The 26,611-nt window shown below is 39.1% G+C and overlaps 1 protein-coding gene and 1 pseudogene across 6 annotated transcripts; one reads left to right on the top strand and one right to left on the bottom strand.

The window, feature by feature from the left end:
• The first annotated feature begins 91 nt into the window (after positions 1 to 91).
• CMC2 (C-x(9)-C motif containing 2) lies at positions 92 to 15,670 on the top strand. 6 transcript variants are annotated; one of them, XM_005862594.2, is made up of 5 exons: positions 92 to 248; positions 4,902 to 4,932; positions 6,423 to 6,538; positions 10,932 to 11,003; positions 15,284 to 15,670. In XM_005862594.2, exons 3-5 carry the CDS (start codon positions 6,458 to 6,460, stop codon positions 15,368 to 15,370), a joined length of 240 nt encoding a protein of 79 aa, XP_005862656.1. In that variant the 5' UTR covers positions 92 to 248; positions 4,902 to 4,932; positions 6,423 to 6,457; the 3' UTR covers positions 15,371 to 15,670. The 6 variants fall into 6 exon arrangements, with proteins under 6 accessions (XP_005862656.1, XP_005862657.1, XP_005862655.1 ...); XM_005862595.2 differs by lacking the exon at positions 4,902 to 4,932 and having other exon boundaries at positions 92 to 232; XM_005862593.2 differs by lacking the exon at positions 4,902 to 4,932 and having other exon boundaries at positions 93 to 248.
• Positions 15,671 to 23,807: 8,137 nt separating this feature from the next.
• LOC106725480 lies at positions 23,808 to 25,950 on the bottom strand (annotated as a pseudogene).
• Positions 25,951 to 26,611: the final 661 nt, after the last annotated feature.

Genomic DNA, 26,611 nt, shown 5'->3' on the forward strand with positions numbered 1-26,611 from the left:
GCTTCACCGTGCCTCTGTGGGCTGGCTCCCCCTTCAGTTCCCCAAAAATGGGCCCGTCCTGGCCGGGCGGCGCATGCGCCTCAGAGGAGGCGAGCGGCGGGGGCTGGCCCAGCAGGTCAGCTGTGGAGGGCGTAGGAGCGTTCTCCTTGCGGAGCTCACCCGCTCTGGCGCCCCGGCCAGCGGGACTTGGGGTGAGGCGTGCTCGCTGGTGAATTCCGCTCCAGCTCTTCAGGTGTGGCCGTGAGGCGGTGAGTCTTGGGAGTCGGGGGGTTCAGAGGAGCGCGCTGTTTCCGACCGCGGCGCCCGGGGAGGCCGCGGGACACCCACCTGTCCCCGCTCTCGAGCGCCCCTCGGCGTCGCGTCCTGTGGGGACTTTCCTGTTGCCATTGGAGGTTGGGACCTGGAAGGCCCAGTCCTCGGGGCGGCCGTCGCCTGGCGCCGAGGATTTTGTCGGAGTCGCCACAGGTGCGTCCTGAGCCGTCCGCCCGCAGCTCTGGCTGAGGACCTGCTCCTAGCTGAGGGCAGGCGTGGCCTCGAGCTTTCACTCTCCTGTCGTCTCTCCCGTCGCTCTCGAGCCTTCTGACCCAGCGCGGGCTTCTCCCTTCCCCGAGCCTCTGCGTCCACGCCTGAAAAATGGGTATAAACCCGTTGCATCGATTGTGAGAAGGGAGGTCCTTAGCACCGTGTTTGACACGGCGAGCGCTCAATACAATTGCATGATTATTGCTCTTGATTATGTAGTTTAGAATTTGCCTGTAGAAGATAAAAGCCTGCAAAGGCGCATCTCAGCTGCAGTGAACCTTGGCACCAATCCGTCTTGCGATGGGACAGTCCTGTAAGATCCCCGTCAGTACATTTCTCAGGGAATGCACCCTCCACACCCCTTTCATCGGGTTTAAAGATGATCGTGCCCGTGGTTTCACAACGGGCGCTGTAAGTAAACCCAAGTTCTGGAAACCTTTATGTAAAATTTTAAACGGATGGAAGAAGTTTGTGCCGGTAAAGGAATTTTGTTGTGACCCCCTTTGGATCTCCTTTCCTATACATACACGTGTTTAGCTGATTTTAAATGAGCCTTATTTCCATCCTTAAAAAAAACAAAACACACCACTATGTTGAGGTCTGAACCAATTTTCAAATCTATGATAATCCTAAACTCAACATTCAGCAAACAATTATTGAGCAAATAATTGTTTGCTCAGTTGTATACTGTGTGCAGCTATAAGGATATTCCCTCATTAGCCTGTGTGTTCTTTGGGGTGTATGGATTAAGTCCCCCCACTTCTCCCCGGAAATTCGCCTGACGGGGCAGAGCGCTCAGCACCTGGTAAGTGCTGGTACGTGTTCAGGGGAAGCTACAGCTTGACCCATTCCTTAGGAAAGGATGCGAGGAAGTTCGAGCCCTGCAGTCAGTCCTCCCTGAGCCCCGGGGTTGCTCTGTTAGCGGAGGGGCCCGGTCTGTACGTTGGGCATACCAGTCACTTAACAGCATTTGTTTAGATTTGGTCACTTTGCAGCTGTGATAAGTACAAGTAGGTAGGGTAGGTGGCCTGCTGTTATCTGCTATGTCTGCTACCTCTGCTAAATATGGTGCATTATTTAAAATGATAGTTGGAGAAGTACTAATTTAACTAATTCCAGTGCTTTCTGAAATGTGGGCTTTAAAAATATGTTTTAGAAAGCTTTAAATACTGGTTTACAGGTTTTTCTGGAGAACAGATTTTTTTCAGAGACTTTTGTGGTCCTGCTTTCTGCTTGTTTTAAAAATGACATTAGAAATTGCAACTGTCGTGTAAATTTATTTTTGGTGCAGCCACACAATAGCAAGATCCAAAGAAAACAAAAGTGGCATTAAAATAATGATGGGTTTTCAAACTCCTTGTAATTATAGATCTGCTAAATGGTGTAATTGGACGGCTTACTCCCTTTTCTTTATTAGTTATGTATTGCTTACTCTTGGTTTATTTATTTCCTGAAATGGTGCCACCTGGTGGTTGACATCTTCTATCATAGAATGCTCATTAGGAATATTTTACCTCAAAAGTCTTGGTAAAATAAGGCAAAGGAGTACATATAATATGACTAATTTTTATATTGTCAGTGAGAAAACCCTACTGCTTCTGCCTGCCCAGGTTACCCCAAATAAAAGTTAAAATTGCTTTTTATGGGCCTACTAGCCAGTTTACAAAATATCAAATTGTCACAGCTGAACAATTTTAAAAATTTCAGCTCACTATTTTGGTATCAATGTTTGCAAAGTTGAGGAAGTGGGTGGAGTTGGCATGGGGAGGGGGGTTTTGTAGTTGTGACAAGTTAGCCCTTCTGATGTTTTCTAAATGCAAGTGGGACTGAAGTTTTGTTCTTTAAATGAATAATAATGAGCTTTATCCCCCTCTTTCTCACTGCAAACATCCATGCTTGAAGGCTTATCACAAATGAATATTCCGTTCCCCTTTGTTTCAGTGGTGCAGCTGATGTTCATAAGTACCTTGGCACTACCCTTTTGAAATTGTTTTTTGTATTCCTAGTAGTAACAGGTGTTTATCATTTGAGTGTGAATTTGGTTTTTGGAATTGGCTTAAAGTCATTTAATTGTGAGCTTAGATTTGAGAAGAAACTTAAGAATTTAATGCCAGAATATACTCTGTGGCATCCTTAATTGATGTAGCCAGTCTCTTTTGGGCACGTTTGGACAATGACCAAGAGCTTCACACAGCATGGCATTTCATTGTTGGACAGCTCCATGAAGATGACTGCCTCTGTAATTTCCACCTTTTGATTCTTGGAAACACCTCAGAGTAAATTCAGTTCAACCTTTTCTATTTTGTGACAAAGCATTTCAGATATACAAATAATACTTTACATATGTCACACACACTGTTCACTGTTTCAGAGAGTCTCATATATGTTATTTTAAACCTCATGACAACAGGTTAAGAGTTAATTCCCTTTTAAGAAAGAAGAGACTTAGGTCTTATATCAAGTAAATAAAGTGATATAACTTGTGAATAACTGAGTCCACAATTTTTGCTTTCAAACCATTTTCTCCCATCAAATCCATTGTTTGTCCAACTTAACCAAGTTGTATCTTTTATCGGTCTCCTCTATTGGGGATTCCCCTACATTGGTAAATATTGCCAATTTCATTCATGGTTTCCTGTTTAAATCTAGTGTCAGAACCATCACCATTCTGAGCACTCTCCCCAGAAATATTCAAATTGTAAATATTCTGGACATAGCTGATCAGGATGAGTATAGTACTGCTCTTTTTCTTGTTGTAGACAGACTCTATTTCTAATAATATTACCAGTATATTGACTTCTTTGGAAACTAGGCCTAGAATTAGTGCCTGTTGAACTTGTAGCCAACCAAAGGCTCCTTGGGAAATAGTAGTTTTTCTAACTGAATTTATTTCATTCACAAACTACTGGGAAGGTATGTCTTTTCTATTTTGAATGTGGGGAAAAAAATATGTTGTGTAAGAGATTAACTGCTACTTACTTTGTAACTGGGGCTTAGTTTTGCCATGGAAGTGTGGATAATGTATATTTTGACCCACAAAAAGGCAATTTCTTATGATTCATCTGAATTTTAAAAGGTACTTTCTATAGTTATTGGGAAGATTATTAGACTTGTGCTTAGCACATAGTGTTTTAACAAATTATTTTGTACATTAATAATGTAGATACGTGCTTATGGCTTTGAAGAAACTTTAAAAATAAGCATTGGCATATATGTTTAGCTTTTCTTTAGTTTATAAAATTACTTTGAGTTATACTAGGGTTATTAGAATAGACTTTAGAAAAATTTTTTGAGAGAGAGAGAGAGAGAAAGAAAGAGAAGGAGAGGGAGCGATGGGAGAGTTGGGAGAGATGAGATAATGAAACATCGATTGGCCACCTCCTGAAACCGGGTATGTGCCCTGACGGAATCGAACCAGACCTTTTGGTGTACTGGACGATGCTCTAACCAACAGAGCCACAGCAGCCAGGACTAGAATAGGCTTTTAAAGATAACTAGTGGAAGGTATCAGCACTTATTTAAGTGTGATCTAAGAATAATGGCATTGTTTTATGGTTAAACTAGAGGCCCGATGCACAAAACTCACGAATAGGCCTTCCTTCTCCCAGCTGCCAGCATTGGCTTCCCTCCGGCACCCAGGACTCAGGCTTCCCTTACAGCTCTGGCTTCATCCGGAAGGACGTCCAGTCTAATTAACATATTACACTTTTGTTATTATAGATATTTCATGATACTCATTTGTGCTTATATACAACATGCATGCATGTTTTTATCTCTGCAGCCAAGTGTCTTCTCAGGTGTTTACTATGTCAGTTAAAAAAGTCATTTTAGTAAATCATAAGTTTGTTTCTGAACTGTAAAAGCACACATTTGAGGGCTGATTGATAGATATATGCAAAAATACTTTGTTAAATATATTTATAAAACATTAGAGACATTTGCTAGGTGACTAAACTATGCTTCTTTCAGAAGAAATAAGTGAAGCAGAAATCACTTAACTGATACTGATACTATACATAACAGTGTAGTGTTTTAAATCTGGCTTTTTTCATTTAGCTTAGTGCTTTTGAGGTTCATCCACGTTGGCACATGTGTCAGTTAATTTATTTTAATTGAGAAATAGTATCCCATTGTGTAAATATACTACATTTGTTTATACAATTACTTGGTTATTGGACATTTGGGTTGTTTCCAGTCTTGACTATTATAAATAATATGAACATTCACATACATATCTTTGTGTGGATATACAGGGTGGGGCAAAAGTAGGTTTACAGTTGTACACTAATAAATAAGAATAAACTGTGTTTCATGTACTCACAACTGTAAACCTACTTTTGCCCCACCCTATACATTGTGTTTTCATTTCTTTTGAATAGATTCTTAGGAATGTAATTTCCAGGTCTTATGGTAAGTTTGCGTTTAACTTCTTAAGACACTGCCAATTATCTTCCAAATTGTCTGTTCTGCTTTACATTCTCCAGAGCAATGCATGAGGTCCATTTTTTCCACATTCTAACCAATGCTTGGTATTGTCTGGCTTTTTGATTGTAGATATTCTGGTGGATATGTAATTATATCTCATTGTGGTTAATTTGTCTTTCCCTAATGACTAATGGTGCTCAGCATCTTTTCATGAGTTTAATTAACTAGTCCTATACCATCTTTGGTGAAATATCTATTCAAATCTTTTGTCCATTTACTAGGCCCATTTAAAACATTGGATTGTTTGTAAGCATTCTTTATTTTATTCTAGATATAAGTTCTTTATCATATATGATTTGCAAATATTTTTTCTTAGTCTGTGGCTTGTGGTAGATTTTATTTTTTTAGAGCAGTTTTAGGTTGGCAGCCAAATTGAACAAAAGTAGAGAGGTCCCATATACTTTTTGCCTCCACACACTCACAACTTCCCTCACTATCAACATCCCCCAGCAGAGATTATATGTTTATTACAATTGATGAATGTAAATTGTGGCATGTCTTTTAATTTTCTTAGCGGTGTTTTCAAATTGAGAAAGTTTTTTATTTTAATGAGTTTTTACCAATTTTTTTCTTTCATGGATTGTGCTTTTTATGTATGTAAGAACTCTTTGCCCAATCTAAGGTCATAATTTTCTTTTATGTTTTCTTTCTTAGAACTTTTAAAAGATTAAAGCAATTAATTGGTTCTTCCTTTCAGTAATCTTTTCTGAGTTAAAAAGAATTGGTTTAAAAAAGACAATAGGTGTATAGTGATACATAACTGTAGTACACCTCAATATAATGCTTTTCCTTTGACTGTGGCTGCTAATTTTCTTTGTGAATGAACCAGTTAAACCAATTTTAGGGATTTCAGCTTCTTGTTTTCATGGTAATAATAGCATTTTATGAGTATATCTGCTAAATTTAAAAAATTTATTTCCCATCTGCTTGTTGTTTCTTTTCATTGGTTAGATTTTCCTAGCCAGATGTTAGGAAGAAAGCAGTCTATATTAATTCACACTAATGTGAGATGACTAATTTTCCCTTTAACACTCTCAGAGGAATACACATTTTTAAAGGATTAATAAGCCAGTTCTCTTAATTGGTAGAATTTCATCTGGACAAAATGAGTTGTAATCAGTTTCAGGAATGTGGGGCTTATTAACATAGGCAAGCTGTTTCTGCTTGAGTGCTTATTTCCAGGATCGGGTCTATTGAGTCCTGCTTTTTTTCTGAACCTGCATGTTCTCTAAACACTCCTGATAAATTACTGAATCTGTTAAATCTTTGGATAAGGAACTTGAGGCTCAAGTTTAATAATTTGCCTAAGGTCAACATTCTTTTCTGATAAAGGTTCTTACTAAAAATATGAAAATAGTTTTAGGTCACATTAACAAATAAAGTCACAGACATTCAAGACACTCTTGTATCCACAGGTTGCTCTGCTGTGCTCCATCACCTTCTCCTAAAGATGCATCCTGACTTATCTCCACACTTGCACACTGAAGAATGCAACGTCTTGATTAACTTACTTAAGGAATGTCACAAAAATGTAAGAGTTCAGAAAAAATATCATAAAGTAAAAATGAAGCTTAAGTACAACACACTGATGTAATTTAAATGTTATGTCCACTAATGGAAGGGAACAATAATGTCTTAGCTTAGTAAAGACTAGCAACTGATGCTGTGATTTTTTTATAAATCACTTCCTTTTATGATTAGTAAAAATTAAGGATCAAAGTTTGTTAGGGATCTTTTGAAATGATATGTATTAGTTAGAATCCATATTCTTACAATAAAATACTTTTCCTAATTACAGGGCACTAGAACAATATGTTCAGCTCTGATTCTTCTGATTATAATGGAATTAATCTAAGATTTTCTGTTCCTTGATGTATGTCATTCTGTGTTTAAAGGAAATTGAAACATTTTTATAATTAGATATTAATAAATTTAAATTATGATTGGCCTAATTTGACAGATTTACTTGTTAGTAGAATGGAAGTAAAATTTCATGGTTAAAACCAAAATAGAAAAAGCCCATTTTTAGAATGCATAAGTTGAGCTGATATTTTTACAGATGTTGAATATGTAACTTTTTCCATTTATCACATGCATGAGACAGTTATAAGCATCTTTAACTTTGCATGATGCATTATTTTCCTCATGATATTCTTAAACTATGGATATACCAAATTATAATAGTAGTAAGTGTGATTTAAATGAGCAAAATTTTAAGACTGAAAGTAAGGTAGTAAGTAAAAGCCATGACCTGTGACGTCAGGTATTTTTACTGGTTCAAAGAATGTTGTTGATGATAGTAGGCAAACTATTTTCAGCATATATTTAAATCAAGAATTGATATTGTATGTCTTCTTAACTTTAGCTGTTGTATGGGTAGGTTGTAGTATCTCATTTGTTTTTAAATTATATTTCCCTAATGGTTGATGATTTTGAGTATCTTTTCATGTGCTTATTAGCTTATTAGCCATTTATATAAAGTATTTTACCAGTATTTTAAAAAATTGAGTTCTTTGTCTTATTATTGAGTTGCCCAAGTTACTTTTATCATTGGGCATACAAGTCTTTTGTCTGGTAAGTGTATTGTGAATATTTTCTCCCAATCTGTGGCATCCTTTTTCATTTTCTTAAGAGTGTGTTTCGGAGAGAAATTGTAAATTTGATGAAGTCTAATTTACCAGTTTTTTTGTTTTGTTTGTGTTTTTTATGTTCTACTGATCTTGTATATTTCCTGGTCACAAAGATTTTCTATTTTTTCTTTTGGAAGTTTTACATTTAGGTTTGTGATTCATATCATGTTTCAATTTTTGTGTATGGTGTGAAGTATGAGTCAGTTTCTTTCCCTATCGATACCCAATTATTCCAACATAACTTATTTATTACTTATTTATTCTTTCCCCACTAAATTACCTTGGTGCCTTTGTAAAAAATCAACCAACCATTTGTGAGTGGGTCTATTTCTGGGCTCTCTGGTCTGTTCCACTGAGATAATATATGTCTATTCTTAACACCAGTTAATTCCAAAGTTATCTTACTGAGGCCGAGTAGTCCCCTGACTATGTTGTACTCTTCTCTGTCTTAATTTACTTTCCACACTGCATCTAGAGTGATCTCTCAAATATAAGTTTAATCATTATTCCACTTTAAAGGCTCCTTTTGTAGAATAAAATATTCCTTTCTTACTTTGTCTTCCAAGATTTTCATGAAACTGGCCTCTACTTATCTTGTGGCTTCACCACTGTCCTATACCTCTGTTCTCCCCCTCATTCCCATGTGTTCTTTCTGCAGTTATACTGGAGCATGTTTCTGTCTTGTAAGCCTTTGCACTTGCTTTTTCCTTTGCTTGACTTAGAACCTTTCTTATAATCTTCACTTCCCATGTGCTATACCACTTGTCATCTTCTAGGTTTTATTCAGATTAATTTATCATTTCCTCTTCCTTTTCTTCTTTCCTGGCCTAGATTCTCTTGGGATAATCACTCTGCACTCCAGTAACACCATACATAATATATTTCCTACCTTATGGCAGTTGTTCTCACACTTTTTGGTCTCAGGATTCCTTTACACTTAAAAATCATCGAGGACCACAGAAAACTTTGTTTATATGAACTATATAAAATTAATTTAGAAATTAAAAAATAATTTATTTAAAAATGATAATAAACTCATGTTAACATAATTAATTTTCATAAAAAGCTCTTAGTTTCCAAAAAAAGAGTGACATTGCTTTTGCATTTTTACAATTCTTTTTAATGTCTGGCTTAATAGAATACAGCTGGATTTTCATACCTGCTTCTACATTCAATCTGTGATGATGTTACACTTCATGTAGTCTCTGGAAAATTGCACTGTACCCTTGTTAGAGAAAGTGAACAAAACAAATAAGATCTTTGATTATTAGGAAAATAGTTTTTTACTTTATGCGTCTCCTAGAAAGGTCTTGGAAACTCCTGGATATTCCTGGACTATACTTTGTAAACCATTGCTTTATAGCAATCACTTCATTATTTGTCTTCTCCCTTTGACTATGTGCAATTGAGAGTAGGGCCCAGGTTCACCTTGCTTACTGCCGTATCCTTCTAGTGCCTGGGACATTGTCTTCCAGACATTGACTGATCGATTGATTGGTTGATTGATTCAATCAATTGCTTAGCCAGTTTAGTTCTCTAGAAATAGACATCAGACACTAGTGGCATATGCTATGTGTATAAAAGAGAATTGTAATACATGGACATGTCTTTTACCAATTCCACTAGGCATTTTAGGTTTTTCACATAATGTCACAACAGTATAATTCTTATTTGGGCTCAATATTGAGGTAAAAACAAAAATATAAATTAGTTTTTTTCTTGTATTTTTAAAATAAGATGTATGTATATGGAATGGAATAAATGTAAGCTGAACTATGAAATATTGCCTTGCATTCTAAAAGTCTAATCCTTTCTGTTATTTCTGCTTGACCAGAGGGGGTGTGAAGCTGCATTGTCCCTGCTTATTTGTATTTAAGTATTTAGGAAAAATACACAGGAAGTATTTATTTTGAAGAGGTCATTAGGTACCAGTAGGAGCTCTTAGCCTATCTTAAATGCTTGCCAGAAAAACTGACTATTTCCCAGTGTGGACCAGAAAAGCACATTTAAAGTGGTAATGAATTAGGAAAAAAAGTAATGGCATGAGGGTTAGCTTACTAATTATGAGTTGCCTGGTTTTCATGAAAGTCTTAATTAGAAAGAAAAGGAAAAGATGTGCTTATTTACAACTACAAGTTCAGCATTTGTGGCATTATTATAGGAAATCACCATGCTCTCCAATCTATCCTTAAAAACTGTGACATGCAAACACACTAGATATGGCCCTAATAAAATTCAGCTTCTTGACTTCAGTCTTCATCTTAATCTGCTTTGGAACACACTTTTTGCCATGATAATAATTATAGGACTTGGATCCACTAGAAGATATTTATTTTTGCTTTTTAAACCAAGCAGACTGAACTTCAGACATAGATTTCCTTATATGTGTTGTGAATTAGTGGCTTATTTATGTGGCCCATACAGGCCATCTAATAACTGTTATGTGTTTTGGATTTATTTTGATAACGTTTTGAATGGAGTCAAATGAGAAAATGACTTTGGCACCAAGCATTTATTTTTATTTATTTATTTTTTTTCTGTTAGCACATTTATATATATATATTTTTTTATTTTTATTTTTATTTATTATTATTTTTTAAAATTTTTTTATTGCTTAAAGTATTACAAAGGGTATTACATATGTGTCCTTTTTTCCCCCGCCCTTGACAATTCCCTGGCCTCTCCTACCCCCCAGTGTCTTATGTCCATTGGTTATGCTTACATGTATGTATACAAGTCCTTCGGTTGATCTCTTACCCCCTTCCCTCCTGACCCCCAACCCTCCCCGGCCTTCCCGCTGCAGTTTGACAATCTGTTTGAGGCAGCTCTGCCTCTGACCAAGCATTTATTTAGTAGCTCTTCTACAGGACAGCATGTTTGCTAGTGAAGGAAATTCATTGTGTTAATATGGCCACACTGCTCTTTGACATTGCTCCCTGTAATGGAGAATGGATTATGCTGTGATTTTAACATGCCCTTTAAAGAAGGAGGTATTAGGAAATAAAATTGTTTTCACACTGTCACTATGAGGTTTTGGCAAGTAAATAGACTTCTTGTTTATCAAGGAAAAGTTTTTTTATTTTTTATTTCTAACTATAGAGCATTTATCCCACTTTTTAGGAAGGCCAGGATAAACCTGTTTATTTGTATATTTTATACTTGGGATTTAATTATTTGCTTATTAACAAGGTGACACATTAAACTCATGCTCTAAGAATAAGCATTTAAATTCTATGTGCCAGAGACCATAGCATAATATGGGATGAAATATTTTACCCCTTTTCTTCCTTTTAGCACAGCATTCTGAAATTTTTTGGTCATTGCAATGATCTTGATCGGGAGATGAGAAAATGCTTGAAGAAGGAGGTAAGAAAAGTGTTAAAAGGATGGAAATTGTTCAACAATAGAACAGAACATTTTAAAACAATATGATATATTACTGCTGTTATTAACTCCCCCCTCCCTCCCCAATTTTAGTATAACAGAGTAAAATAGACTTTATATGTATGTCTATAACCTAGGGGAGAAATGAAAGCCTCTTCTGGGGACAATTTTAGAATACCACTGTTGTTTGGCATGCATATAAATGAAACAACTTCCTTTTTATAATCCTTGTAATTCCTTTGGATGAATTTTAAAGTTTGGGAAATTGACTTTGTATGCTATATGATTGTCTAACCTCTATGCTATATACCTGAAACTAATAAAAAATAATATTGAATATAAACTGTAATTGAAAAAAAAATAGATGCAATGGTAAAAGAGGATTCTCTTCATTGGAATTTGATCTATAATGGTCTTTGTTTAATTTTTTAAAAGTTTAGGAAATTGAATCTCTTTTAAACAAAAAAGACATGTCAGTCAGCTATTGGCTACAGGTAATTAAAACTCTCTGGACCTCGGTTTCCTTATACAACACTAGTAGCCCTGCTCACGAATCCGTGTGCCAGTAGCTCGCTGCCGCCCTCCTGTATCTCTCAGCCCACTGCCCCTCCCTCCTGTAGCTCCCCTGCCTCATAGCTTGCTGCCCTGCCCCCTCTTCTAGCTCTCTGCTGCCCGATTGTAGCTCGCTGCCCCATCCTCCTGCTGATCTGTGATCTGGTCGTTACGCAGTCGGTTGTTACGTAACGACCATTTGCATATTATGTCTTTGTTATATAGGATTGTGCGGCTGGACTTAGGCTCTTGACAGCTTTAAAATTTTGAATTTCCGTATAATTACAGACAGTTCTCGGGTTACATCGGACTCGACGTACATCGTTTCGTAGTTATGTCGCCATCTCTCATCTATATATATAAAAGCCAAGCAACCGAAATGACTGGTTGCTATGACGCATACTGTGGCAGCCAACTGGCCCGATTGCCCCTCCCAACCTCCCGCGGCTCCTCCCCTGACTGGCTCCGCCCACAACCGCCCCCACCCCCACCCCAATCAGGGAGTGGGGCTGGCAGCCAACCTCCTGTGGCCCCTCCTGTTGGCCAGCCCAGCCCTGATCGGCCCCATCGGGGTGGGCCGGCCGGACCTCACTCGTGCACAAATTCGTGCACTGGGCCTCGAGTTTATTTATAAAAAAAAAGTTTCATCATTTTGATGTATGTACATATGTGCTTTATGTTTTTTTATTATTTATTTACCACAAGTAAAGGTCAGGAATTGTTATCTTTCTTTTAAATATTTTTTACTCTTTCACTTCATTATTGCTGTGTTGTGCTCCATGTGAGTGACATAGATGCTTATGTAGGTGGGTTCCAACTTACGGCGGAAATCGCATTACGTCACGCTGTAGGAACGGATCTCCGACGTAACCTGAGGACCTACTATATAGTATATATAAACCATAGGGATCTAGTTTGACTTATTTGGAAAGACTAATTTCCTGAACCCAAATGTTATAGAATCTACAGTGTAGATACTCTTATTTTGTTTAAGTTCGTTTTTATATAAATTTCAAATGTTGTCCTTGATTTATTTTTTAACTCCTCTGTGTGGTTTTTATGTTGCTTTATTACTTGATTTGTAGACATTTTTCTGTCCTTTCATCCTTCAATCCTCTGAACCCATGCTCATTTGTTTTCTCTCTGCTTTTAATGCTTTCTAGTTTACCATTTATTGCTTCTAATGCTCTTTTCCTACTATTTCCTTGATGTGTCATTTGAGTACTTCATTCCTTGAAGCTTTTAACTAGAAAAAGGATCTGGCCAGTTTTGTTGAGCCTGTCTTTGTTGTTGCATGCTGCTTTTGTTGATTTATTGAAATAATCACTAATGTTACTTCTGTAGCATACTCTTTGTCCCTCTTACTTGTGTTTTGTTTGGTTTTGGTTAATTGACCTTCCATTCTATCTGTGTTATTCAATAGAGTTTTGTGAATAACATTATATTCATCCTTTTCTCTCTTCTTTTATTCAGGGGCCATTTTGACCCCTTTGGAAATAATCTTAACATGTATTTTAATATAGGCTATATTTTAATTTGCTCTATGCTTATTTTGTTGGTTCGCTACAAAGTATTATCTTCAGAACTTTTACTCTTAAGACCCTCCTCCCAGCCTAATTGCTGGAGGCAACATGTGATTAAAAATATCAAGCATTTTTCTCAGAGCATCTATCTATCTATCCATGTTCTGGAGCCTTTTTTTCCCCCCTAAATTTTATTTATTTATATAATTTATATTTGATTTCAGAGAGGAAGGGAGAGGGAGAGACAGAAACACCAGTGAGGAGAATCATCAATCGGTTGCCCCCATCCTCCCCACCCCATCCCTTCCCCCTGCCCACATGCCCCACACTGGGGATTGAGCCTGCAGTCCAGGCATGCTCCCCAACCAGGAATCTAACTGTGACCTCCTGGTTCATAGGTCGACACCCAACCACTGAGCCACGCCAGCCAGGACCCTTAAATTTTTTAAAGCAATAAAACACACTTTCCCCTTAACAATCTTAAGAGGAAAATCAATGTATGGCAGGTAAAAGGAATGGTTTTCGTTAAAGGGACCTGGTGCTTCATCTATAATTTGAAGATGCCCTTTGATGGGGAAGAAAAAAAAGTTTGAAAACTATCATTCCAGGACATACGTTACAACCTTTCAATCAAAACTTTAGACTTAGAAAACTTCTTAAAGATTATCTAACCCAACTCCTTATGTTTGAAGTTCCTGGACCAGAAGATAAAGTAACTCAACATCAGGAATCGCCACACCAGGAATCAGGGGAGGGGATCAGGTCAAGTCCTTGGTTAACTCTATCATTAATCTTTTGTTTCTGTGACCTCTTTCTATTTCTCTTATCTCCTAAAAGATTTTGATGTCCAACAGTTCACATATACTCAGTTTTCTCCCTTCTGCCTAGGTAGTCTTCATTCACCTTTAAAATATGTCTGTATTAGTATATATATTTTAAGCCTCTACATATGTACATATAAGAGCACTTAAAGTCAAATTTCTCTGCTTTAAATAAATGCCTTTTAAAGTGTCACTCTCTGTATTTCCTGTTATTTATAACCTACTAGCCAGATCAGAATACTAGGTTGAAAACATTTAAGGTTAAAACTGCATTTAGATCCACCTGATTACAGAAACATAGAATTTGGGGAGAATTTGATTCAGTCATTTACCATGATGAAAAAATCCTGGGAAGTTCAGCTGACTATAAGTTTCTGTATGAATCAATAGGATAATATGGTTGCTAAGAACCAGTTACTCTTTAAAAAAAAGAAAAATATATATTTTGTTTATTGATTTCAGAGAGGAAGGGAGAGGGAAAGAGAGAAACATCAATGATGAGTGAGAATCATTGATCAGCTGCCTCCTGCAAGCCCCCCCTCTGACGGGGGATTGAGCCCACAACCTGGGCATATGCCCTGACCGGGAATCGAACTGTGACTTCCTGGTTTACGCTCAGCCACTGAGCCATGCCAGCCGGGTGAGTCGGTTAACTCTTGATAATATTTATAGAAATGTAATGTGTCCAGGTCATAAGAACTAGTAGGCCATTGTAGTCTACATCTGTCAGGCTACTTCTAGAGCACTGTATTTAATTCTGCTTGTGACATTTTTTTTAAGGAGTATTGATATTAAAGTACTTCATAAAGGTGCTTTATAGAGAAGATATTAGAAGGCAGAAGCCATGTTCTGTGAACAGTTGTAGAAACCAGTGATATTCAGCCTGCAAAAGAGATTGTGAATGGGTTATCTGTAATCAGATATTTGAAAGTCTATAACTGGCAAGAAGAAACAGAGGACAGTGGGATAATTTACTGGGAAACACTGGTTCAACATAAAAAACTTTGGAAGTTATTCGAACAATAATTAAGTAGCTCCTTATAACTAGAAGTATTCAGTCAGAGGTTGGATAATTAGATTGTGAGCTCCTGGAGAATAGGGACAAAACTCATTTGTCTTAAATATTTACTGAATTCATATTTTGGGAGGAAATTAATTCAGTAAAGACTTAAGCATCTGTTAGGATGTGGATACTGTACTAGAACTTGTACTAGATAGCCTCAAAGGTCACTGTTTTCAATCTCAGATTCAGGGAAGTAAAAGAAGAGTTTTGTCAGCAAAAACATTATTTTTATTCTGCAAATATTTAATTGATATAAATGGTAATATAATCTACTCTTTTCTCCCCCTTCCTTTTATTTTCCAGTACGTGGAAAAGAGGACCAAGAGCAGGGAGCTTGGCAATGCGATGCGAAAGAGACTTTCAAATCCTCCAGAGGAATCTGAAACATAAATTATATTATCATTGGATGCCTTGGCTGAGAGAAGATCTGAAGACTCTTGGTTGATAAAACCAAAGGAATCCTATCTCATTTGGTCTCCAGAATCCTTTGAATAGCAAGTGACCCATGAGAAATCGAGACATGGAGAAATACAGAAACCCTGGATTCAGAATATTTGTTGGGCAGAGCCTTTAGTACTCTGATTCCTTTACCAACACACCTGACTTTTAATATGGTTCTTTCTTTTGCCTGCAGCCATTTAACATTTGAGTAATTTATCACCCTCAATAAAATAATTGATTTTTATCATATTTTCTCTGTTCTCTTAGACTCTTCTGGAATTAGGGAGAAATGGTCCCATTAGACTTTCCCTTTTGAAAACATGGCAATTCTAGAGCTTAAACATTGAAGATACAAGCTATGGCTCAGTGGTTAAGCGTCGACCTGTGTATCAGGAGTCACGGTTTGATTCCAGGTCAGGGCATGTGTCTGGGTGTGGGCTCCATCCCCAGTAGGAGGCATGCAGGAGGCAGCCAGTCGATGTTTCCCTCTCATTAATGTTTCTATTTCTCCCTCCCTCTTCCTTCCTCTTTCTGAAATAAAACATCAAATAAAAAAGATACAAGCTAAGGCAAAAAGAGCTTGAGGAAATTCCCAGCTGTGTTAACTATATGAAAATGTTGCGACTTTCTTGTTCTTAAAAGAGCTGTTTTCTAAAAGGTTAAGTGTTTAACATTGATAAAATTACTTCTAGTCAGGATTGAAGTCTTGGTGGACTTTGGTTCTTATTTTGTTGGATGTGCCCACCCTGGATGCCAGTTAACTCCTGGGCATTAACTTTAGGCCAGCATACCTACTCTTGCTGGGTACAGGGCTCTTCTTCCCATACTCACTTTTCAACAGCATTCTTTTTGCCTGGTGTTTCTGAGACCTGTGAGAATCTGAAAGTCAGCAACGTCCAGCCACATGACAGCATGGCTTGATCTTGTCAGATAAATTGTCAACAGACTGTGAACTGTGAGCTCCTTCTATTGGAATATTTGTGTTCAGCATGAGGCTTTGTTGGTGTCAGTGTTTAATAAGTGATTTCCGTATCACAAGAGGTGTTCAAGAGGCTGGACATTCACTCAGTGAGGTGGTTATGTGGTAGGCAGTTATACAGACATGAGCAGAGCAAGGATGGTGGGCCAGGTACAGAAGATCACCAGGATGGAAAGCCCCAAGTGCCTAGCAACAGACAATTGTAGGGTGGGACCTCACCCCCAGGGGGAACTTTTCTTCCCCTAGCATATCTCTGATCATGAGGTTTGGACCCCCTGACCTTTCCTCCCTAGAGATAATATCTAGGCGTCAGCAATATTCCAGCTCCAGAAAAGCAGCAAAATCAGACCCCTGACCCCAGGGCTGACCTCAGGACCAGCTGCATTCAATAATGACCCCCTGCCCTGGTGCCAGCCATTCAATCAATGGAGACCACAACCCTGAAAGGACACACCTGGAAAATTGCTGAATATTCTATTGAGATCTTTCCCTGGAACCTCCCCTAAAATTTCCACCCTTAAAACCCTTAGGATGGAGGACCCAGTTTGCTCACGCCTTCCTTCCCAGGGTATGCTCCCCAGCTCCAAGGACCCTTCCTTACCTCTATAATTTGTTTCCTAAGTCCATTTCTTTTAGGAATTGCTTCTTCTACCTCTGATTTATCAAATAAATGTTCTTTTACTGTCTTGGCTCTGAATTCTTTCCTAGCCAGAACCCAAGTACCTAGGTTGCTGAACCCAGGATAGGTCTGACCCCTCTGGTCAGACACCTGGTGCTGTTCGCCGCCTACAACGGTTACACAGGATAACATATTTGAAGGGTTGGAGGAAGAAGCAGAATTAATTCTGAGGTCGCTTTCAAGACTGAGGTTTACAAATATTCAGTTGTGTTTCCCCTTCTCCCTCCCTCCATGTCAGGCAGTACAGGTACAGAAATGAGACATTTTGTCCTTAGAAGCTTGTAGTACTGACAAGTTGACTATTACAGTAGTGCAGTAAGTGACATGATTAGGTAGGTGTCATAGAAAACAGGGCACCCATGCCCAGCCTTCAGGAAGAAGGAGCCAAGCCAAGAAAGCTACTTAGCACAGGTGACCTTTGACAAATGAAGTGAAAATGGAATACATTCTGGGGAACATCAAGTCATTAGGCATGACTGGAATATGAGAACTGTTGGTGGAGGAAGATCAGAAATGGCTTTTAATTTTGGAATTTTTTCTGCAATGCTGTGGTGACCAGTTGCAAATTTTAATATGGTGATTTGGATTTGTAGAGGGCTTAGGAGAGGGATATGTTTCAATTTGTATTTTTAGTAAGATTTTCTGGTTGTAGTTTTGTAACTGGACAATTAATGGGTCCGTGCTACCTGTCACTACTTGAGCCAATTCAGCAGAGACAAGGTTGAATCATATATGAGTATTCCAATAATGCTGGCAGTATGGGAGAGCAGCAGGTCATCCACAAAAATCTGCTCTGTAGCCCCCCATAAGCCAGCTGCTTTTATAGGGTAGAACAAAGATTACATGGGGAATAGGCAATGCAGGCTGGGGTGGGATTCCATTGTTTGGGCTGAGCAACAAGGTTGTTAATCTTTCCATGGTAATAGGCAGTTCTTGTATGAGAATGGACCACATTCCAAGGTTGACTCCCAGGGCCCCGGGGGCGTACAACTCCCAGTGAGGTTAGAATGTCCTTTCTTAAACCAATACAAGGCAATCATGATTAATAGAGCATGATTAATATTTCCCATAACCATAGCTAGTCCCCAATATTCTATTTTTGTCCCTAACAGTTTGGAGAATACACCCAGGGAGACCAATTAGATTTTGCCCTAATTTAGGTGAAAAATGAGGGCCTGAATTAAGTGTCTTGGGAATCAAGAGCAGTGACTAGTTGAGGGGAATCCATATATATATCTAATAGGCTAAGTGTCCTTCCCTCTGTCTGGGTAATGACGGCATGTAGCAACGCCCGGCTTCCTCTCCTTAGCGACCACTAGCCTCCTTGCAGTTTCTTCGGCCCAGGAACATGACTTGCTTTATAGCCAGGTGGAAACACTTTACACTGTAACCAAATGTCTGTGAAGCGTTTTCTGTGCTTCATCTCATTTGATCCTCACAGAAGCCCTAGAGTAGGCAGATAGGAGACTTGATGGAATCCTATTTTCTTTTCATTAGCCGGAAAATAGAGATTTAGAAACTTGACCCAAATGAAAAGAAGTAAGAAATGGTGGACCTTGAAAATGACTTCAGGTTTTCTCACTGCGCAGAATACCCTTTGTTCTCCCTGCGTGATCTACAATAATAATCTGCTTCGTGTTGATATTTACTGCTGTGTTGCTGACAGTTACCTGAAAGAGAAGTTGGGGTCCTTCACTGGGCTGGAAAAAGTTTAGCTAAATCAGAAAGCAAGTCTAATTAAGCAAGTTTATTCTCTATATAAAAGGCTAAGTTGACTCATGCATGCGTGATAACATACAATACTCTCACTGGCGCCAATCACACGCATGTGTTTCAATCTGTCATTGTTGATGTTGAATTTCGTTGACACTTCTATTATAGAGAAAGGGCTAATAGCAATCTTAAAATATTTCTTCTAATTAATTTCCTTTCAATGTGCACAAATTTGTGCACTGGGCCACTAGTTTGAATATAAAATCAGCATGACTGACAAAGTATGGGATATAAGAAAAGTCTAGGAGGTCTCAGGCATTTGATTTGTGCTTTCCTCCTGCTGATGCCCTGCCCTGCCCTGATGGGAGGGGGTACAGCAGGGGTGTGGTGTGAAGTGCTGAGTTTGAGGTGTGTGGAGATGGCTTTTATTCTTCTGTTTACTCAAAGGTGGAGCTTATCAGAGCCCCCGGATTGGAACAGACTTAGGAGACAGCAGCATGCAGATGAGAGCTAGCAGCCCGTGGCCAGTGTCGTTAGTGGTCTGTGAGAGTTTTGTAGAGCAGAATGAAGTTTTTGGGCCACTTGATTTTTAAAATTATATAAGTACTACATTTTTATGGAACATTCAATTTATAAGTTTTACAGAGCAAAAGGTATCCTTTATATCCCAGTATCACGATTTCCTAGAAGTATCTATAATTGACAGTTGGGTGGAGCTTCTAGGCATTTACATTAATATATCAGGATAGGAGAGGGAGCCCCAGGTACAGAGGAGGAGCAGACATACAGGTAGAATGCCAACCATAGTGAATGGTGCCACAGATTACCAAGGGGGTTACAGAGGAAGGAGTGTCACTGCATCAGAGCAGTGATTGGCCTCCTCTGTCTTCTGTAACCGTAGAGCCCTTTGGTGTTGTAAGGAGTGGGTGGGAGCTGAAGTGGAGCTGGAAGATATAAGCACATTTGAAAAGACTTGGCTCTGAAGGGAAGGACAGTGTAGGATTGAGAGAAGGTCTTACAAAGTCAGAAGAAAATGGAGAGTGCCACTTGGAAATGGCCATATTTTGAAAGAATGTCAGGAAAGAGGGAGGGATTAATTTATTGAGCGAAATCTTTGAGGATGCAGAAATGGATGAGATTCAGGGCCCATTGTGACAGTGATAATGCTTTTTCTAGAAAACAAATTAGAAACTGAACACTTGAAGCGCTGTAGGACATGCAGAATATTCTTTTCAGAGAGTGGTAAATGCCTGTTTGAGCAGAATGTAATGCTGTTTCTTCTACAAAAAATTAAGAGCAAGGCTCTCTTTCTGCTCTCTGAGGACCAAAATCAGATACAATGTGTTCACCAGTGATATGCCAGTAAATGTTTAATGACTGGCTTTCAAAAACAAAGGCACTAATTTGTAGCATTTGCCATTTTTTAAAAACATTTTTAGAGAGGAAGGGAGAGAAACATCTATGTGAGAGTAGAACATCAATCAGCTGCCTCCTGCATGTTTCCCAACGGGCATCGAGCCTGCAACCCTGGCAAGTGCCATGACCTGAAATCAACCAGCAACCCTTTGATTCACAGGACGATGCCCAACCAACTGAACCACGCAGGCCAGGGTGCATTTGCCATTTTCTGTATTGTAAATATTCCTTCTGGTGCTGTCACTGAAGGTGTAGTTGGGAAGAGGTGCCTTAGTAGGCTCTCCTGAGCTTCCACCAGCTGACTCCAGCCTCCCATGGCACACCACTGCTGTGCAGAAGGAACTGCAAAGAATCATCAAGTCAGTTGCCCACTGATGATCACCTTTCCCACCTCTCATGTTTTGTCAGTTGAAAGCACCTGTAATATAAGATGTACACTAAAGAAATACTGTTGTGACTCGTGTGACAGAGCAGCTGTAGGTGAGGACTCCGGGAGTTCAAAGAGCCTCCAGGGGTATGTCATTTTGTGGAGGAGTGAATAACCATATGCCAGGTGGATTAGGAAAGAAATGACACCTGCCTGTGCCATTATGGATGGTTGGATTTGTGCCCTGGCAGCAGAGTTCAAGAGCTCAGAAACCCTCAGCCCTCTTCTTTATAGTCACATTACCTTGATAGCCATCTCAAGAACTGTTGGGACCTGCAAAAATGGGTCTGGGCTTGTCTGTAAGTTGTTACCTAGCTGTATGACTTCTGACAGGGTGCTCAGTCTGGATTTCAACTCTTATTTTTAAAAGGAGATTGTTGGGACTACTTTACTGTTTTGTTTACCACTGAATCCTTATTATCTCAGTCCTAAGCTCTAAATAATCAGTAGGAGGTAACTTTGTGTGCAATAAAAGATGCTGTGACTGTAAAGGCAATTTGACCTGGGTTTTTGTCATTTTGTGTCATTTTCTTTTAAAATTTCCACCCCATCTTGGTCTCAGCTTCCTGTCCTCACCTCTCTCACTGCTGTAGGGTGCCATCTTTACTAACATTGGTATATCACATCCTTCAAGAGTATTGAGGCTAAATTGAAGCTCACAAAGTCCCTCTCAAAACTTCTCTCCTGCTCCTGTCTGGCCTTCCTCCAGACAAACCTCAATGCTGCCAGGGAAACACCGGCGAACACTATTGTTCAGGTCTTACTCTCTGAATACTCCAGGTGTTCTTAATCCCTGTAGGATAATATGCACACCCAAGACCTTGGCAGTATGAGGCCTGTCTGCCTTTTTAGATCCTTCTAGGAAGGGAGTTTGGGAAAGAGAAAGCTGGAGCATTGGGAGCAAGGGATAGAGTGGAATGAGGTGAGAGAAGAAAGGTGGGCAGGGGCCTTGGGAGCCACAGCAAGGAACCTAGGTTTTATAAAGCTCTCTCTGGCTGCTGGGTGAAGAATAGTTATGGTTAAACCAATTCAACCCAAGTTTAGTTACTTAAAAATTTTTAAGCCTTAGGTTCCAAATCTGTTAATGACAGATAATATCAGTACTTATCACGTAGGTTTGCTGTGAGGATTAGTTAAGATAATGTATGTAAAGCTTTTAGAAAATTAACTGGCACAAAGTAAAGGCCCACTCAGTATTGTTCTTTATGAGTGCTTCCAAATCAGAGTCTTGGAAACAATGCCTACAATTTAGTAGAATGCATCAAATCACTTGGGGTGGTCTATTTGGGCAGGGCCCCAGCACAGGGAATGGGGGATTAAAGGGTAAGGAGCTTGGAATGAGGAAAAGGGAAGGGCCTGGCTGCTAGGCCTTAGAAACTCACCGTTCCCTAGCTCCCTGTACATCCTTTCTTTTCTAGAATAAGCAAGTCCCATTGTCCACCTGTCTGCATTTCTTTTTTTATTTTGTTAATCCTCACCTAAGGGTATTTTTTCCATTGATTTTTAGAGAATGTGAAAGGGAGGGAATTTGGGTGGGAGAGAGAGAGAAACATCAATGTGAAAGACACATGATTGGTTGCCTTCTGCAAGCATCCCAACTTGGTGGGCGATCAAACCTGCAACCCAGATACATACCCTTGACCAGAAATCGAACCCAAGACCCTTCGTCGGTGTGTGGGCCAACACTCTAACCACTGAACAATAGGCCAGGGCTGTCTGCATTTCTTTCCATTGTCATATCATGACCTGGTTTAGGTAATGTTTCCAGTCTCACCTACTGTTCCCAGCCCACTGTGAATCAAAGTGAAATCTCTCTAGATCAGAGTTTTCTCTCTAGAGCAAGCACACTTTCCTCCTGGTGATTTCTCTCTCTCTCTCTCTCTCTCTCTCTCTTCTCTTTCTCTCTCTGGTTTTCTTTTAATTTATTAGTTATTGCCACTTGTAACTGAGAGCACTTCCCTGAGATGGCTTTTGTACTGAAGTTTTTGAGAATGGTTCCTATTTGTGGTCTGTTATATTGAGGAAGTGTTGATTGGACATATTGTAATATTGAATATGACAGCAAAATCTTAACTCTAGAGCAAAGCCATTATGAAATTCTCAGGACATTTGCCTTCTACACCACTCTGCAGGGTAGAGAACTCAGAAAGTGAGGCATTCTGTAGAGAGCTTTAGACCTAGTTCCCAATATTCCAACAGTGCACAAGGGTTCCCTTTTCTCCACATCCTTGCCAACACTTATTATCTCTTGGCTTTTTGATGATAGCCGTTTTAACAGTTGTGAGGTGATATTTCATTGTGATTTTGATTTGCATTTCTCTGATGGTTCGTGATATTGAGCATTTTTTTCATGTACCCGTTGGCCGTTTGTATGTCTTTGGAGAAATATTTATTCAATTCTTCTGCCCACTTTTAAAAACCGGGTTTTATTGTTCTTGAGTTGTAGGAATTCCTACAACTATATATTTTGGATACTAACCTCTTATCAGACATATGGTTTGCAAATATTTTTTCCAATTTTGTACATTGCCTTTCACTTTGTTGATTATTTCTTTTGCTTTGCAAAATCTATTTAGTTCGGTGTAGTCCCACTTGTTTTTGCTTCTGTTGCTTGTACTTTTGGTGTCATATGCAAAAAATTGTTGCCAGGACCAATGTCAAGGAGCCTTTTCTTTACATTTCTTCCCCTAGGAGTTTTACAGCTTTGGGTCTTTAAGTTTTAATTTGTTTTGTGTTCATTTTTGTGAGTGGTGCTAGAATAAGAGACTTAAAACACATAAGAACCAAATGCAATGTATGAATCTTGTTGGATTCTGATGGGACTAAATCAACTGAAAAAAGACATTTAGGACAGTTGGAGAAATTTGAGTATGATTGGGTTTCAGATGATGTTAAGAGATTACTGTAATTTTATTAAGTGTGATATGGCATTGCCATTATGTTTAAAAAGGTGTCCTTATCTGTTAAAAATGCATTATTGAAGTATTCACAGGGGAAGTGATAGATATGTGAGGTTTACCTTAAAATACCAGGAAACAAAGTGAGTGTAGGGGGATTAGATAAAACAAGATTGACCATGAGCTGATACCTGTTGAAAATGGTTCATAAGGATGTATTATACTTTCCTTTCTTCTTTAATGAATATTTGAGAGTTTCCATAATAAAATTTTTTTTTAAAGTCCTGGATTTTTTTTTTTTTTTTTAAGAATAAACACCTTTATTACATGAGTTAAGGTAGGAGGGAAGAGGATTTCTGGGCCTTGATTTTCCTCAGATAGAACTGCAGCTCTTTGCCCTCGAGCACATAGCCATCTGCTTGGCCACACTGGCCTGGTCTGGAGCCATGCATGCAAGAAGCTTGCCCTGTTGGAACTGCTCCTCAAGAAGACTGCTGATTTCGGCATTTCTTTTCCTTTTATTGTATTTCTTCTGAATTTTCTCTGATCTTTTTTTGTTTAAAATATCTTCCTCCTCAGGAGTCAGCTTGGCCCCCTTCTTGCAGCCCAGGGGCACTGCTTATTGGGACTGTACCACTGTCAGTACAGTGTGCTGTCAATGAGCACGATGCAGTTCTTTACTAGGGTCTTGGTGCGGACCAGTTCATTGTTGGATGCATTGTAGGTAACATCAATAATCCTTGTTTTGCCGTACAACACTCTGAGCCCCAAGAGAAGTTGCCCACGTCCAGCCTCAAGGCTCGGTACTTCTTGTTGCCTCCCCGCACTCTGACTGTGTGTATGCGTCGGGGTCCAATCTTAGTGTTGCAGCAGGGCATCCCAGCTCATATTTTCACTTTTTGTGGTAGGGCTTTCTCTTGCCCTAGGTCTTGCTGCGCTTGTGTCAGTTGTCCTGAGAGATACCCATGGCTTGGCGCTGGCTGGAAAGCGAGTCCTAGATTCTTAAAGTCACGAAGCAATTTCATCTAGAAATTTAATTTGTCATGAATATGTACTCTTCTAAGAAGAGGACTCAGAACTATTGGTTGTTTTATTCCTAAATGCTTAATGTTTATTTTGATCTTTGTGACTAAAAGGGCTCTGGGTTCTTCTGCTAAAGACAAAGGGCAGCCCTTTTAAAAAAATGAATGTTGATAATAGAAATGCTGGGAGCAGAATAGGAATATGTTCAAAATATGATATATATGCCCACATTGAAGCTTACTCACAACTATTTTGAAAGCTTTTTTTCACCCTAGGTCCTTATTTTCCATGACAAATTTACATAAATCCACAGTGTCTATTTTAGATTTTGTTGAGAGTCAGAATACTAGCATGGTCAGGAGTTTGGAATCAGGCAGACTTATATTCAAATATCCCAACACTGTGACCTGTGAACTGTAGTGATGGAGGATTTACTTAAATTTACTTAAACTTTCAGAACCTAAATTTCTTCAACTGTGAGGGGCTAATTATAGTACCCATCTCATAGCATTATGATTAGAATTAAATGGTTACATTCACATGTGAGATTTAAATTATGTTCTTGGGATACTATGAATATCCATAGAATCGTGTGTGTGTGTGTGTGTGTGTGTGTGTGTGTGTGTGTGTGAGAAAACCACTAGAAACTTAAGAATATGGCCATATGAAGACAAATGCCTTTTGTCTGCCTTTAAAACCCCTTCTCAATCATGATATATAACCACCTGTGTCAGAATAGGGAATTCAATCCTCTGAAGTGAATTTGTGCAAAATTCCTATATTTCTGGAGTTGAGCATTCAGAAGTGCAATTCCAAATATTTGTCTTGTTTCCTTTGAACTTGATTTGTCTTCTCAACCTCCCCACTAGAGAAGAGAGTGAGATGCGAGAACCAGGCTTATGGACCATTTGATTGAGTGAGGATGGTACTGCTAGGTATCACCTGGGCTACACAGATGAGCAAGACTCAGCCGGTGTCCTTAAGAAGGCCTGAGACATATGTGAATATCTTCAGAGAAGAAGGAAGAAGAGGTGGTGTTAAGAAAGGCAACTTTTAAAGTCAGAATTTTTCATTGGAATCTTGGCTTCCTTGCATATCTTTGGCAAACCTTACTTCTTTGAATCTCATTTTTCTCAGTTATAAAATGGGGATCTTTGTTTTACCAGTTGTTGTGTGGATCAAAGGAGACCTCATGACATTACTTTTAAACTGTAAAGAGCCATACAGACATTAGGTGATCTTTTATAGAGAGGGAGTTTCAGACTTCTCTTGGGATCCCAAGAGGCATCAGAACAAGCTGAACGTTCTATAGACTCTTGGAGGCTGGGTCTGGGGAGGGCCTGAAAGAGGGTGTTAGCCCACTTTCTCTTGTTCTTTCACTCCCCCCTCCCCTCCCCGTGTTTTTCTTGGGCCCAGGCAAGGAAGCTTCCCAGCATTGGGTCCAGTACTGACCAGTAGAACTTTCTATTATGGAAATGTTCATGTATCTGTGATATGTGATTCAGTAGCCACTAGACACATGTTGGGCTCTTGAAATGTGGCTGTGTGATGGAGGGACTGAATTTTAAATTTTGTTTTATTAAAAATATTTTTTTAAGATTATATTTTTATTGCTTTCAGAGAGCTGGGAGAAGGAGAGAGATAGAAACATCAATGATGAGAGAAAGTCATTGATTGGGTGCTTTCTGCACTCCCCCCCCTTGGGATCAAGCCCACAACCTTGGCATGTGCCCTGACCAGGAATCAAACCGTGACTTCCTGGTTTATAGGTAGATGCTCAACCATTGAACCACCCCGGTTGGACTGAATTTTAAAATAAGTCAAATTAAATTATTTAAAATCCTCATCCTAGGATATGCTTTTATTGATTTTAGAGAGAGAGGGAAGGAGAGAGAGAGAAAAACATTGATGTGAGTGAGAAAGAAACATCGATTGATAGCATCCTCTACATGCCCCGACTGGGTATCAAACCTGCAACCTAGGTATGTGGTCTGACCAGGAATCGAACCTGCAACCTTTTGGTGTACAGGATGACACTACAAGCAACTGAGCCACC

The sequence above is a fragment of the Myotis brandtii genome, unplaced genomic scaffold (genome assembly GCF_000412655.1).
Source record: "Myotis brandtii unplaced genomic scaffold, ASM41265v1 scaffold165, whole genome shotgun sequence".
NCBI classification, from domain to species: Eukaryota; Metazoa; Chordata; class Mammalia; order Chiroptera; family Vespertilionidae; genus Myotis; species Myotis brandtii.